Source organism: Leopardus geoffroyi, chromosome A1, assembly GCF_018350155.1.
Source record: "Leopardus geoffroyi isolate Oge1 chromosome A1, O.geoffroyi_Oge1_pat1.0, whole genome shotgun sequence".
NCBI lineage: Eukaryota > Metazoa > Chordata > Mammalia > Carnivora > Felidae > Leopardus > Leopardus geoffroyi.
In genome coordinates, this window is record NC_059326.1 from 179,288,607 (window position 1) to 179,301,983 (window position 13,377).

The 13,377-nt window shown below is 41.5% G+C and overlaps 1 protein-coding gene across 1 annotated transcript in view; it reads right to left on the reverse strand.

Annotated features, from left to right (window-relative positions):
* DOCK2 (dedicator of cytokinesis 2) overlaps positions 1 to 13,377 on the reverse strand; it is a 416,990-nt gene that overhangs the window by 336,341 nt on the left and 67,272 nt on the right. The window contains exons 15-22 of the mRNA XM_045501969.1: positions 9,967 to 10,065; positions 8,107 to 8,179; positions 7,892 to 7,995; positions 5,951 to 6,134; positions 5,731 to 5,828; positions 4,045 to 4,134; positions 2,473 to 2,573; positions 1,513 to 1,647 (exon numbers count right to left, since the gene is read on the reverse strand). Of these exons, the coding sequence (XP_045357925.1) occupies positions 1,513 to 1,647; positions 2,473 to 2,573; positions 4,045 to 4,134; positions 5,731 to 5,828; positions 5,951 to 6,134; positions 7,892 to 7,995; positions 8,107 to 8,179; positions 9,967 to 10,065 (884 nt within the window). The remainder of the gene's footprint in view (positions 1 to 1,512; positions 1,648 to 2,472; positions 2,574 to 4,044; positions 4,135 to 5,730; positions 5,829 to 5,950; positions 6,135 to 7,891; positions 7,996 to 8,106; positions 8,180 to 9,966; positions 10,066 to 13,377) is intronic.

The following is a 13,377-nucleotide window of genomic DNA, read 5'->3' on the forward strand; positions in this document are numbered from 1 at the left end:
GATGAGCAATGGGTATTACATGTCAGTGATGAATCACTAAATTCTACTCCTGAAACTGTTACTACACTATATGTTAACTAACTTGGATTTAAATTATAAATAAATAAATAAATAAAATGCAAAATTTGCATCTATTCTAAAAGGGAAAAATGTAGACTTGAAAAAGAATCTTAAAAAAAGAAGAATGCACATGACATATGTTTTGTGACATCGTACAAGACAGTCATCTCTTTCTATTCTCACCTGAAATCTCAAAGAATGTTTCAGGACAATCCGAAATAATTCACATTTCAGATGCCTTGTTGAGTATGAAACTTTTGCAGCCCATCAATTGTCATGATCAAAATGATGACAACAGACTTCTACTGTCTTTTGGGAAGCCATCTCTCCAATTAAACAAGTCTATACAATAAGTGGGTGACCCGACCCATGGCTCCAGAGGTACACATGAGACCACAAACACATAATCTGCATATTCATTTCCTTGGTCATACTGTTTCCTTAGCACATGACCAGATAGTTCTTGGCACAGGATTTTACTGGAACAACAAAGAACTTACAGTTGTTTAAATTAGAATACGAACCTGAGGCTTCCAGTGGCTTTAACATTTAAAAACTTGCCTCAGAAGGTAACCAACAAAAGGAAAGCAGAGGCAAGATCTAGAGAGACAGGGACTATCCTGATGGCATTCAGTATCTTGATCCAGCCATACCTGAGGCCAACTGCCCTCTGGATTTTTAAAAAATGTGAAATAAAATAAAGTCCTACTCTTCCTAAATCAGTTTAAGTTGAATGTTCTTCATCTGCACTGAAGAGAATCCAGACAATACATTCCACGTATGTTTTTTCTTACCTCCCATCACACAACCACACACAACCACAACCAATCCCCTGCCTAGCTTTACCTTCCTTATAGCCAGGATGAACATAAACCATTCTTTTGCAGGTTGCATTTGAATGCCTCCATCTCTGAAGCCCTTCAAAAGAGCAGCTAACCTCTGTAACACTGTTCATCAAACATCAAATCTCTTAGGTGTTCTAACATGTCAGCTCAATTGTTGGCTACTAGGAACTCAAGGACAGATAGATCAACTGCAAATACCAGCTCATCTGTCATGCACAACTTGCTAGAGCCAAATAACCGTCAAACTCCCCAAGTTCTGCTCTCTCCACTCCCGGTACCTCTATCATTGAGGATTCCTGGAAAGTTTTCACCATATCTCAAATGAAATGAAAAATTATAGATGAAATACAGAAGAGCCTCAAATCACAAATCAAGTCCATTGGATGAAACATAACTCTATAACATGTGAAGATTTATATTTTTCCCCGAATGAGCTTAGAGGGAACAATTATAACCTATTTATAACTCTCTGTGTTGGATTTTTAAGTTGTTTTTGATCAATGGCTGGTTGTAATTTTATAAAAGAATCTCTCTGATGACACAAACAATGTTGTATCCCAGAGGAACTGCAGAACTAATCAATCACTCTTACATAACAAGCACTCACTGTGAAAATAATGTCCTCGACCGAACAATGAACTTGAACACATATTCCAAAGCTTTCAGAGTTCGTAGGATCGGCTCACATTGCTCCCCTCTGCTGGAGGTATCCAAGTAAGTCTTCAGCACCGTCATCAACTTCCTGAATAAGGGATTATATTTTGAAAATACATCTCTTTCTAACTCACAGCATGGTGATTAGTTTGCTCAGTAAATTATAAAGCATTCAATCAAAGGTTAAAGGTGGTGGTACAGCTAAGCTTACTCACTCGTTTACAGCCATAAAAATAACTCTGCTTAAAATATATGTATTTAATACAGGGAGTAAATTAGTATTTCCTGCCCATAAAAAGCCAGCAAAGGAAAAACTAGTGAGGCAAAAAATCTTTTGACTGGGAAAGCTAGTCATAATCAGGATATGAGTGGAAATAATGGTGGTGATAATGTTCTTTTCAGCATTTGCTTCCTATAAAATAAACTTCTGGTATTATCATGGAATTCCCTTACTGAGAAACTTTCCATGTTTCTTCATTACCAGTGAAGCAGACTTCAAACTATTTGGCCTAAACTTCAAGGCCCTTTGGAAAACTGATCTCTCCCAACCTCTCCAGCATCACCTCCTATCTGTAACCATCAGTTCCCTGTGTCCAAGCTATAATGGGCTACTTGGATGTGCACTTTCTCTTCTCTAGCCTCTGAATCCCAGTGTCTACCTCAAGTCCTGCTCAATAAATGCTGGCTGACCGACTGAATGAATGAATGTACTTTCATGTACTGCTACCACAATAAAATGGGTTTGCACATTTTTATTTAATTCAAATAATCCATCATGGACTGGGTCTTATCAGAAAGGGAGAACTCACACAGCCTGGTACAAAAGGAAAATACTCAAGATCCTTGTGCCCTGGGCATCCTGGCAGGGCAAGCAGGAGACGGACAAGAAACTCCCATATGTACAGTAACTTACTTGTAAGCCAAGGTGGCACTGAAATGCTGTTGAATGTAAGCCTCCAGAACAGTGTTGAAGTGCTGGAATTTCCGGTCAGCAATGAGTCCTATTATGTAGATCTGAAGAAGATTCAAGGAATCAGGGTTTGGGGGTCAGACCCAAGGCAGGAAGCCATAGTCACATGGCATAATTAAATCTCCAGCAAAATTATTTTGCCCAGGAATTAACTCACTAATATATTGTTAGTCCTTTTCATTATGGTAGTATCTCTCCTAAAAGGCATTTCATGAAGTGTGTTACACGGTGTTATAGGATAAAAGGGCTTCATGGTCAGGTAAGTTTGACAGATTTCAGAATATCATTGTTAGACTGTCATCTTTACTTCAGGGCTTTTTGGAGTCTTTAACATATCTACATGCATTGTGAATCTCTGAGAGGGTCATACAATGTCTAGCACTTCTTTTTTTTTTTTTTTTAATTTTTTTTTTTCAACGTTTATTTATTTTTGGGACAGAGAGAGACAGCATGAACGGGGGAGGGGCAGAGAGAGAGAGGGAGACACAGAATCGGAAACAGGCTCCAGGCTCTGAGCCATCAGCCCAGAGCCTGACGCGGGGCTCGAACTCAGGGACCACGAGATCGTGACCTGGCTGAAGTCGGACGCTTAACCGACTGCGCCACCCAGGCGCCCCAATGTCTAGCACTTCTTACAGGTTACCTTTCCAGAAGCCCTCTGGGAAGCACTGGATTAAGTCACAGTTGTTTCCAAGTAACCTCTTTAAAATGTAAATGTCACTGACACAAGCAGTTAATGCACTAAGACTTCATTGGTCACTGATACCCTAGTGTGGACATGACACTAAGAAAACATGAGTTGGGACACAGAGGAGGAACAGATCATTTGGGAAGATGTTAGAGGAAGGACTGGGATTGTGTGCTACCATAAAATGTTCTGGGTGGGCAGGAGGATGTAATGATGCTGGGAATTTGGAAACTATGAGAAAGAAGAAGGTAGGAAACATTTTGGGTGCTTCATAACCTGGCCAAAACAAGCTCCCGGCATTCATGGAAAGCTGAAGCCATTATTCATGGCATCTAACTTCATGTACTTGCAATCAGTACTAATATGACATCAACATTTAAAATTCCCCTTTAGGGGCGCCTGGGTGGCGCAGTCGGTTAAGCGTCCGACTTCAGCCAGGTCACGATCTCGCGGTCCGGGAGTTCGAGCCCCACGTCGGGCTCTGGGCGATGGCTCAGAGCCTGGAGCCTGTTTCCAATTCTGTGTCTCCCTCTCTCTCTGCCCCTCCCCCGTTCATGCTCTGTCTCTCTCTGTCCCAAAAATAAATAAACGTTGAAAAAAAAAAAAAATTCCCCTTTAACTCATCCTACCATGCTTTCAAATGAACTAGAAACAAACACAAACTCCCGAAATCCTCAGCTGCTCATTCATTGCTCTAATTACCAAAAGTTACAGTGCCTCCAAAAAAATTCACGAAAGGGCCACAGGGGACACAAGTTCTCAGTGTTCTCACAGTGAGACACACACTAATGTCTAATGTCACCAAACACCAGTCCCTTCTTTCTTACCAATGCATCGAAGACGAGGATGTCGTACTCATTACTTTGAGAATGCTCCATCATGATATTGAAGAGGGCATCCAGAGTATCCTGGAGAAACTGGACAAAGTAATGAAGGTCACATTAGAAGAGTGAAGAAATTCCACTCCTCAGTGTATCCCTAAGGGAATGAGAGTACACATCCAAGACGTGCTGCCTTCAAAAGGTCCAGGGAGCTTTCTTCACAAGAGCCAGAACATGGAGCAACCCAATTGCCAATCAACAGCATGAATGAATATATGAGTGTTTTAATAATACAGAATACTCCATAGTAATAAAAAAGAGCAAACTACTTCTACATTCAACAACAAGGATAACCCTCATGAGAACTGTGTAGAGTATGATAAGTCAGACACAACAACGTACAATATTCATTACTCTATTTTTATGAAATTCAAGAACAGGCAAAAAAAATCTATGATGGCAGTCAGTATAAGGGAGGTTGAGAAGGAGTAAGAGAGAGTCTACTTCAATGCCAAAAATGTTCTGTATCTTGATCTAGACGGTGTGTATATCAGTATGTACGTGTGTAAAAATACAGTGAACTGTACTCTTAGGTTGTGTATATACTTTAATCACATTTTTTTAAGAAAAATAAAAATATAATGCAAAGGTAGAGACAATGTAATTCCCTCCTCGATGCTTCTCCAAGCTGTCCAAACATGATAGACCTTATGAAAGGATGTCTGGAGAATTTTCCTTCTACTGCTGAATCAGGTAGGTGGATCAATGGTGCACATTTAAAGCACTGATCTGAAAATTCTACCTTTGCTTCTCCATGTATGGAAAATTAACTAAAATCTGATACTCTTCCTTCCTAGGAAATGGGTCAATATTTCCTATAGTCCCTGAAAACACAGAGCTACCAAATACAGATGTTTAATCTCAGAGTTTCTAGCTGACCAAATTCCTGAGGAAACAAGATCACCAAGACCTGTGGGAAATATTTGTCCCAATTTATAGAATTGAAGAGAAGGTTGCTTCATTAGATCTGTACCTCAGACACTATATTCTCCAACACCATGTGGAGACAACAATACATCTGACATGTGTATTATTTCCTGCTTGTTTCACTTAAAATGTGAGCCCTGATGTCTTTCTCTTTCATGTATGATGCATAATACTCTGTAAGCAACAGGAACTAAGCATACTTTTTATTTCTAACACTAACAGTAGGTAGTACTAAAAGATCACACTTTTTAGCAATTTATACCAACAAAAATAATGAATAGTTACTATTTATTGAACTCTGTATAATTTACATGTTTAGTAGAACATTGTGTAAGAGACGACACTAAGTAATTTTTAAATATTATTGCCTTGAATGCTCACAACAACCCTGCAAAATATGTCACATCCGTATTATCACATAAAGTTGGTGAGTGGTTGAGCTGAGATCTACACCCAGGCTGATCTCCTTCCAGAAACTAAACACAACCATAGTTTTTTACCACTCAACATGTTTTCAGCATCATTGAACCAAATCAGCCTCTGGATTTCCCAGTAAAGGTTTCTCATGGCAATCTGAGACGTTATGTCCCACTGTTAGAGAAAAAGTCCGATCTTTCTCAACACTTCATTTGCCCCCAGAAGCCACCCATGATTTAACTCTCTGTCACTGGTGGATGAATACAAACAAAACGAAGCCCCACTGACCTTTACCACTTCCTCTCCATCGACAATCTTCAATTTTTCTAAGTTTTCCTGTAGCAGCTGAGGCTTCATACGCCACTTAAGCAAACCCAGCAAGCCCACTGAAATAGAGTCCAGATAAGCTGAATTACTATTACTAGACTAAACTGTTCATTCAGGACTTTCCTGGACTTACACACATACACATGCACTACATATACACAACTCTTGATGGTTTCATTACCATTCTGGGTGAGCTTTGTGGAACACACCAGGGTGGAAATGGAGAATACATCCCGGGAGCTGACAGAGAGCCCCCCAACACTGCTGGAGCTTCGACTCAAGGTGGCCCCCTTGTTTTCCACATGGTGTCGATAAGAAGGAAGTGTCAGGTAAGCACTGGCATCCTCCATCTTCTTACTCTCCCCCTGGGAAAAACACCTTGGTTATTTCCCCAAGCCGTGGGTACATGCCCAATGCCACACAGAGTTTGAAGGTGCAGAGGATCAGAATTTAAAAAATCATCAGAGAAGCAGTAAATATCAGCTGGTATGGCAGGGCTATCTTTCCACAAACCAGGCAAGAACCCAAAGTTACATTAATGGAAAAAAGATTGACCAACCATTTGAAGGCTCTGTGGACTTCATTAACAGTACAAAGGGAATTTGAAGATTCCCCTGGCAGTTCATTGTGATTCCGCCTACATTCCTTGAGATCTTAACACATGCCCATGAGCAAGACATGGAATCAGGTTAAAGGAGAAATTAACAACAAAGGCACCAGAATCTGAAAGTCCTGGGATCTAGACCCTATTCTACCACTCACAAGTCTGTGTCATCTTGAACACATTGTTTGGATGTGTCTCATTTTTCTCGTGATTAAACCGACGATTAATCATATTACCTACTTCCTAGAAATTTTGAGCAGACTAAATGGGAATAATTCATATAGAGCTCTTAACAGAGTTGATAGACACCTAAGTCCCTTGGAATGTGGAAATGAATTATTAGAGGTAGGCATTATAGGAGTTAATGTTTATGGATCCCTTACTCTGTACTGGATACTGCACTAAGTACTAAGTATGCACTAAGTATGCTTTAGTTCATTCCATTTAAACCTCACAATTGCTACTGGCACTGTCGTATACATTGCTATCACCTTCGGTTTACAGATAAGGGAGACTTAAGGAAGATAAGTAAATAGAAAACTGATTACAACTGGGCCCCTGTCTCCAGTGAGTTCACAATATGTTGGGGAAAAATGGCTTTCAAGCCAAGAACTACCTTGATGTGTCATAAATGAGAAGACAGCAGCTGTGCAGAAGAAGGGAGGTGTGGGTTTCCAGAAAAGCCAGACAGACTCAGAGAAGAGTACCTTATAATGAAGCCTTGATGAGGCTATGCTTGCCATGGAGACCATAGGCAAAAGGATGTTTTCAGCCCCCAAGGTTGAAAAAGCCAAGGACAAGAGTTGGATCCCTGTGCCTGTCCTGTTTCACAACCACATGCTTTGTCTCCAGTCAGGTGCTAGCATAGGCATCCTGCTGCCATAAGAGGGGTTGCAGGAAAGCATGTGAGTGAGATCAAGGCAAACCTCCCCACTTCTTGAAAATAGTCCAAGTCTCATGATGTAAAATAATGACGGCCGATATCTATACACCCTTTTATACACAGCCCTTCCACATGGGTCATCTCACTGGTTAGTCATAAATATTACCATCACACTTAAGAAAAAAGAAAACTGACACTCAGGGAGACATGTGAGATGATTCCAGATTTAGTCAGGGGCAGGATCAGGATCCCAGCATCTGATATGTTGCCATTAGCAATAGTGAGGCATCTCTCAAGTGTTTCTTGCTGGTCTTTTATATATCCCACAGGGCTCTTTACAGTCAATAGCCTATTCTGTATGTAACAACAACCTTTTCCACATATTCAATGTTCCATGTACCCATCACAGTTGTGTTTACAGGAGCGGTCTCATATGATACTCACAATTATTCACTGAGGGCTCATAGAGAGGGAAACAGAGGCAGGGAAGTTAAGATTTTGCACAAGGCCACATGGCTGGTAAACCCTGGTGTGTGTGATTCTGTGGTCCCTGCTGTTAACCACTAAGCAATCCTGCCATCTTCCCTTGGATTCCTGGACCCTACTCACTGCAGAGTTAATCCAACTCATGGTACCTTTAGGACGACCAAGTCATGGCACCCATCTTGCAGAGTGGTCCCATCTTCCTTCATCAACTTCACATAGGACATGGCAAAGTTCTTTTCTCCTTTATCTTTAGCTGGAAATAGCATTGTGATGTCAGGAAAGAAAATGACACATGGGTCACCCAGTTATCTCATTTCTCTCTCCTTAGAGGAGCTTCAGAGATGCCACTTGGTCAGGTACTCACATTCCAGGGATGACCGATGTCGAAACATGAATCTCAGATGGATTCTCTGCATGTCTTCAATAGGGACAGCCACCTTGGTAGGCAGAAACCAGAATTCAGGAGACAATGAGTTAAACAGCTTTTCCCACTCCAGCACCCCCACCCCCCGCAAAAGGCAGCCTGACCATTTAACTGAGAGAGCTGCATGTTGATTTATTATCCATCCATCAAGCCTGATGAACTGTAAATAAATTACATAAGAACTAGCTATGAAGAGAAAATAAAGTACCAAATGTAATCCATTTGGCAAATTGCATTCCTAGCCAATGAAAAGAGGTTCGTAAATTATAGTGGGTTAGAATGAATCTCCCCAAATTGATATAAAAGTCACATAACTTTAGCACAGGATTTGATGCACTGCACATTGCACAATGCACATTTTCCTTACACACTCCAGGAGTTCTGGCAATTGCAGCAGGGCTTAGCAAATTAACAATGGTCATTACAGGGTATGCCTGAGGACTCTTGTTTATGAAAATTCATAAAAATGCTTAAATCCAATAATATTTTGGAAAACCCTAGGGCTCATTCCCATCCTTGACTGGACAGATACCCAGATGTTTTTACCTTTGAAGCCACTGAGCCAAATCACCCACTCCTTGGTCACCCATTTCACTGCCCAGAGGGTGGTCTATTGAACCCTTGATTGATACGTATCAGGCCTGGCCATGGACTGGCCACCTCCCAACACCTCACAGTTCTCTCCATAACTTGCAATTCAAGCAAAATCAAAGTTTAGCTACCTGTGAGGAAGCCACTTTGATTTTTTAAAGGGACAAGTTTACACTGTAGAGATGACTATTAAAAGCCAAACCGATGTATACTTTGGGACACTTTCTGCTCCAGAAAATGAAATTTGAGCCTGAAGAGATCCATCATTTGTAATTTCGGACAGAAGAAAGGGATTTTTCTGAGAACCTCATGAACGACTGCAGTCCAATTCATTCTTTTGCTGCGAATTTAATGGCTACTCCAAGCTATGGTAATGTGATATGCTGGCCATGTTAATGTAAGGCAGAGGCCCTGCAACTCAAAAAGCTTATGGTTCACATGGGGAGATGCATATTTTAACAACCATCTGACAAGGGCTAGCAAAGGGAAATAACTAGTGTACAAGAGAACACAGAAAAGAGAAAAACAACTTGGTCCATCCAATAGCTTTCTGACCCTGAAGTTGGGTAGGTCATTTTGAAGAGTGTGAATTTGGGGAGACCCACTGAGGAAAACAGGAATATAAGTGACAGGGCAAGAACCACTGAGCTCTGGGTAGCTATCTCAGAAAAGGAAGTTAAACGAACATCTTGAGTTTGGGTTCAGAGAACAGGGCGAATAAAGACTGCTACTAATTACAAGGTAGAGAAATTCAAGCTTCCCTGTCCACTGAATTAATTCCAAACTCTTCTTCCAATGCATGATATTCCCTTCCACTTAGTGTGACAATCTGGTAGTGTGAGTATTTGTGATTAATGCCACTTTTGTCTGAGACATATTCCCAAGAGAATATCTTTCAGGCATCAAGTGGTCTTTTATAGCCTCACATTTGCTTGCAAGCTCTGTCGCTCCTCACTGCTGAGTTGAGTGACATAACTTGGTAGGCTAGACACTGTCCACAAGAAGAACATATGACAATTCTCTAGTGGCTGGTCCTGGGTCAGTGAAGAGTGATCAAGAGAAGCAGGTTGCTCATGCTTTGGGCCACCATTTTTACTCCCTGACACACCACTGGACACACACTAGGGTATTGCTTCAGGTCTTAGGGAGGTGTCTCAGAGCCCCTAAATACATGTTTGCTGCTATCATTATTATTATTATCATTATTACCTTGACTGTTTCATTCCACCGTGGCTGTTTGACTTGATAGTACACAACGGACCGATATTCATTCATGGGCTTGTCCCCAGCTCCTACACAAATTGCATTCTGATCCAAGAGGGAAAAAAAGAGAAAAAAAACAAAACAAAACAAAACAAAAAAAACACTATAGAACTGCCATTTTCTGTGCTTGGGCAATTTTGGTTCCAAGGCCAACAATGGCCTTAGGGCCTTGGAAAACCCTCCCTTCACCAACCCTTCTGCCAGGTACCCTTCTAAATTACAGATTTATACATGAACATCCCTGGCCCCAGGAGTGACAGCTGCTTAACTACAGAAATTCTATTACTTGCATTCTGGAAACCATTGGAGCACACCAGGCGCTGACGTGACTGACTTATTGTAAATGGTAACCAGCCTTGGAGTTACTGCATGCTGCCAGTCTTATTAATCCTATTTGTTTCTTAAATCTGAATGTGCACAAAGTTTACAAACAGGCTCAGATCAGTCAAGCAGCAGCTCATTCTGATGTATTTCTGATGCTAACACAGAAGCTGGGCGATGGGAGGAAGCATGGGTTGCAGACAGATACAGGGGCAGAGGGAGCCCCACAGTCACGGAGCATCTTCTAGTATCAGGCCCATGCCAAGCACTGGGAAATGGGCATTAGTCAGATATTCAACCTGACATGAGAGTTCACAGTTTTGCAGAAAGATCTTTAGATAAGCAGACAAATCACTAAATGCAATGTAATGGCAGACATATGTATTTATTACAGTGGAGCACAGAGAAGAGACACTTAAGTGTAGCCTGAGGATTCAGGGAAGATTTCTTGGAGGTGATGACAGTTGAGAATCTTGAAGAAAGATTCCAAGTTGGCTCTGAGCAGAAATGTGGGAAAGACATTCCAAACAGAGAATGAGCACAGAGCAAGTATACCTTATAGGATATTTAGTGTTTGCCATAAAAATCACATTCAGAGTAATAAGGAATATCTGCTAATAGAGTGTGCTAGCACCTTAATTCTATCTCTTTGTATTAATTCTAGCTGTCTGGCCCCAAAACAAGATTTTAGCTAGGGTCACCCAGAAAAGGTCTAAATGGTTTATACCAGACCAACAGAATTTTATTTACTTCTAGTCTCCAGAGATGTAGGGACAAAAGGATTGATTTTAGAGCCCCAGACTCCCTAATTGCAAGACTGTGTGTCTCTGGGCATTTTTAGGATGACAGACTCCTTGCCTCTTACAGATTCCATCCAATTCACCAATGGATCCTTGAAATCCCCTCTACCACCACCACCAGGCTAAATGATCCAAACTGGCCACATGCAAGCACTTTGGGACCCCCAACAAGAGAAACTAACTTGTGGGAAGTAGAATCCTGCCTCTCTCCCAGGAATTCTCCCTCTTTACTTCCAAGCTGTAGGGCAACAATGATTGAGGATACTTGCAACCCAACTGAATCCATTTCAAAATAAGGATATAGCATCCTTTCAGAACTTACCTCTAAGAACAAACAAACAACAAAAAAACCCAAGAATAACCAGTGAACTAAAAATGAAGAGAGACAACTCTCTTGGTTTTCAATGGAATGAAGGGAATGAAGGCTTACAGAAATTTTTGAGGCACTGGCCTATAAACGTACTTTCAAAGTTTTTCTAACCATTTAGAGAGTGCTTTTCGTCCAGCATTATGCTGAACGCTTCATACATACTACCTCACTTAATCCAATCCTCATAACCACCTCAGATGATCACTGCTATTATCTGCATTTCAACACTGAGTAAACTGAGGCCCTGAGAGGTTAAGTCACTTGCCCAGAAAGGTAGCAGAGCTAGCACACATCTCGACCCACTAACTCTCTGTCCAGTGTTCCTTCCATAACAACCTTCCAGCCTCCCATGATTTATATCTAGTGACATTTATGGGCTTAGAGTTTCTGTAGCTGCAGTGAATCCCATGTAGCTTATAAAATCTGAAAATACACATATATCTCTGGTGAAAGTAAAATTGTTGTATGGCGAGCAACTGAATTCCACAAAACTATCTTGATGGTGAAAACTTTTGATGGCCTAAGGCTGTAGAAAAAAGTTTCAGTACTACTCTGAGAAAGGCCTAAGACCCTCACTCTCAACCCTTCCGAGATAAAACTGAATGTTTCCACATGTGTTGAGAATCATGACCAGGGACTGAGCCTAGTTTTAGAGAAAATATAGATTTGTAAATGTCTCAAGTAAGCCTGTTCAATAATTTTCCCCATTGCCCACCCCCATGGTACCCAGTTAGCAGTAAGAACTCCTAGTAGGTTTCAGGTTACTTGAAGGCAATCTGCATAGGAATCAGGAAGCCTGGGGGCTTTAATGCTGAGTTAGTCTTGGCAGACACACTTCAGCAGGAGGAAAAATCAGACTCCTCACACACGCCCTGTCTACCTGATAGTAATCACCTGAGGAACAAATGACACCATGGATGCAAACGCACTTTGAGAACGAGAGTGCTCTACACCAACAAGGCCACATGCCAGGAAGATGCCAGTTAGCAGCCACAAGGCAAGAATCAAACCAGAAGACTACTATACCTTTCTAGTAACTAATTTTAATGAACACTTACTATGTAGATCACCTTATTCGATATTCACAAAAGCAGGGTGCAACTGCTGCAGTCTCTGATTCAGACAGAAAATTGTAGGCATAGAGAGATGATGTAATTTGTTCAAGGTCATCCTGCTAATCCAGGCTACACTGGGAATTGAGCCTGGTTGCCTGGCCCCAGAGGTCATGGTCTCAACTGCTATACTATTCTGTCCTCTATGCCTGCCTCTACCCCCATTGGCTAGCTGAGCTCAGAAGAGGACAGGTTTCTCAGCCTGGCATCTAAGCCTTTTTGCTTCTCCTTAAACTTGCTTCAGGCATCCATCCTCATTGTAGTGAGGATGACTGCCTCAGTTCCTGGTCAGGGCATCAACTTGCAGTTGCTCGCCCTTCTCTGAATGTTACCCCCTTCCTGTTTCTGCGTATTTACTGCATACCAGGTGCCTTACCCTTACCATTTTGTTTAACTTGCAACCCTGTGAGGAGGAAATTATGACTCCTCTTTTATAGACAAATAAACCTTATCCAAGATTATACAGCTACTAGGAAGGGAGGTTGGGATTTTAACTTGATCTATTTGATCCCAGAGTCCACTGCATTAGCTTTTCTGCTATGGCCCCTCCTGTAAAAGGTTGCTGAGACCCCAAAGTGGGCCAAGGACACGTGTAACTTACTCTGTCCTCTGGCCCTGCTCTGCCAAGGGCAGTGTGCACCTGCAGCGGGAAAAGAAATAGATATCTCTGAAGGCAACTGTTTCCACAGGAACCTACCAGTATCAAAAGTATTTGAGTGTGCTGCCTGACACTTAATTAGGCAGTAATATTTAT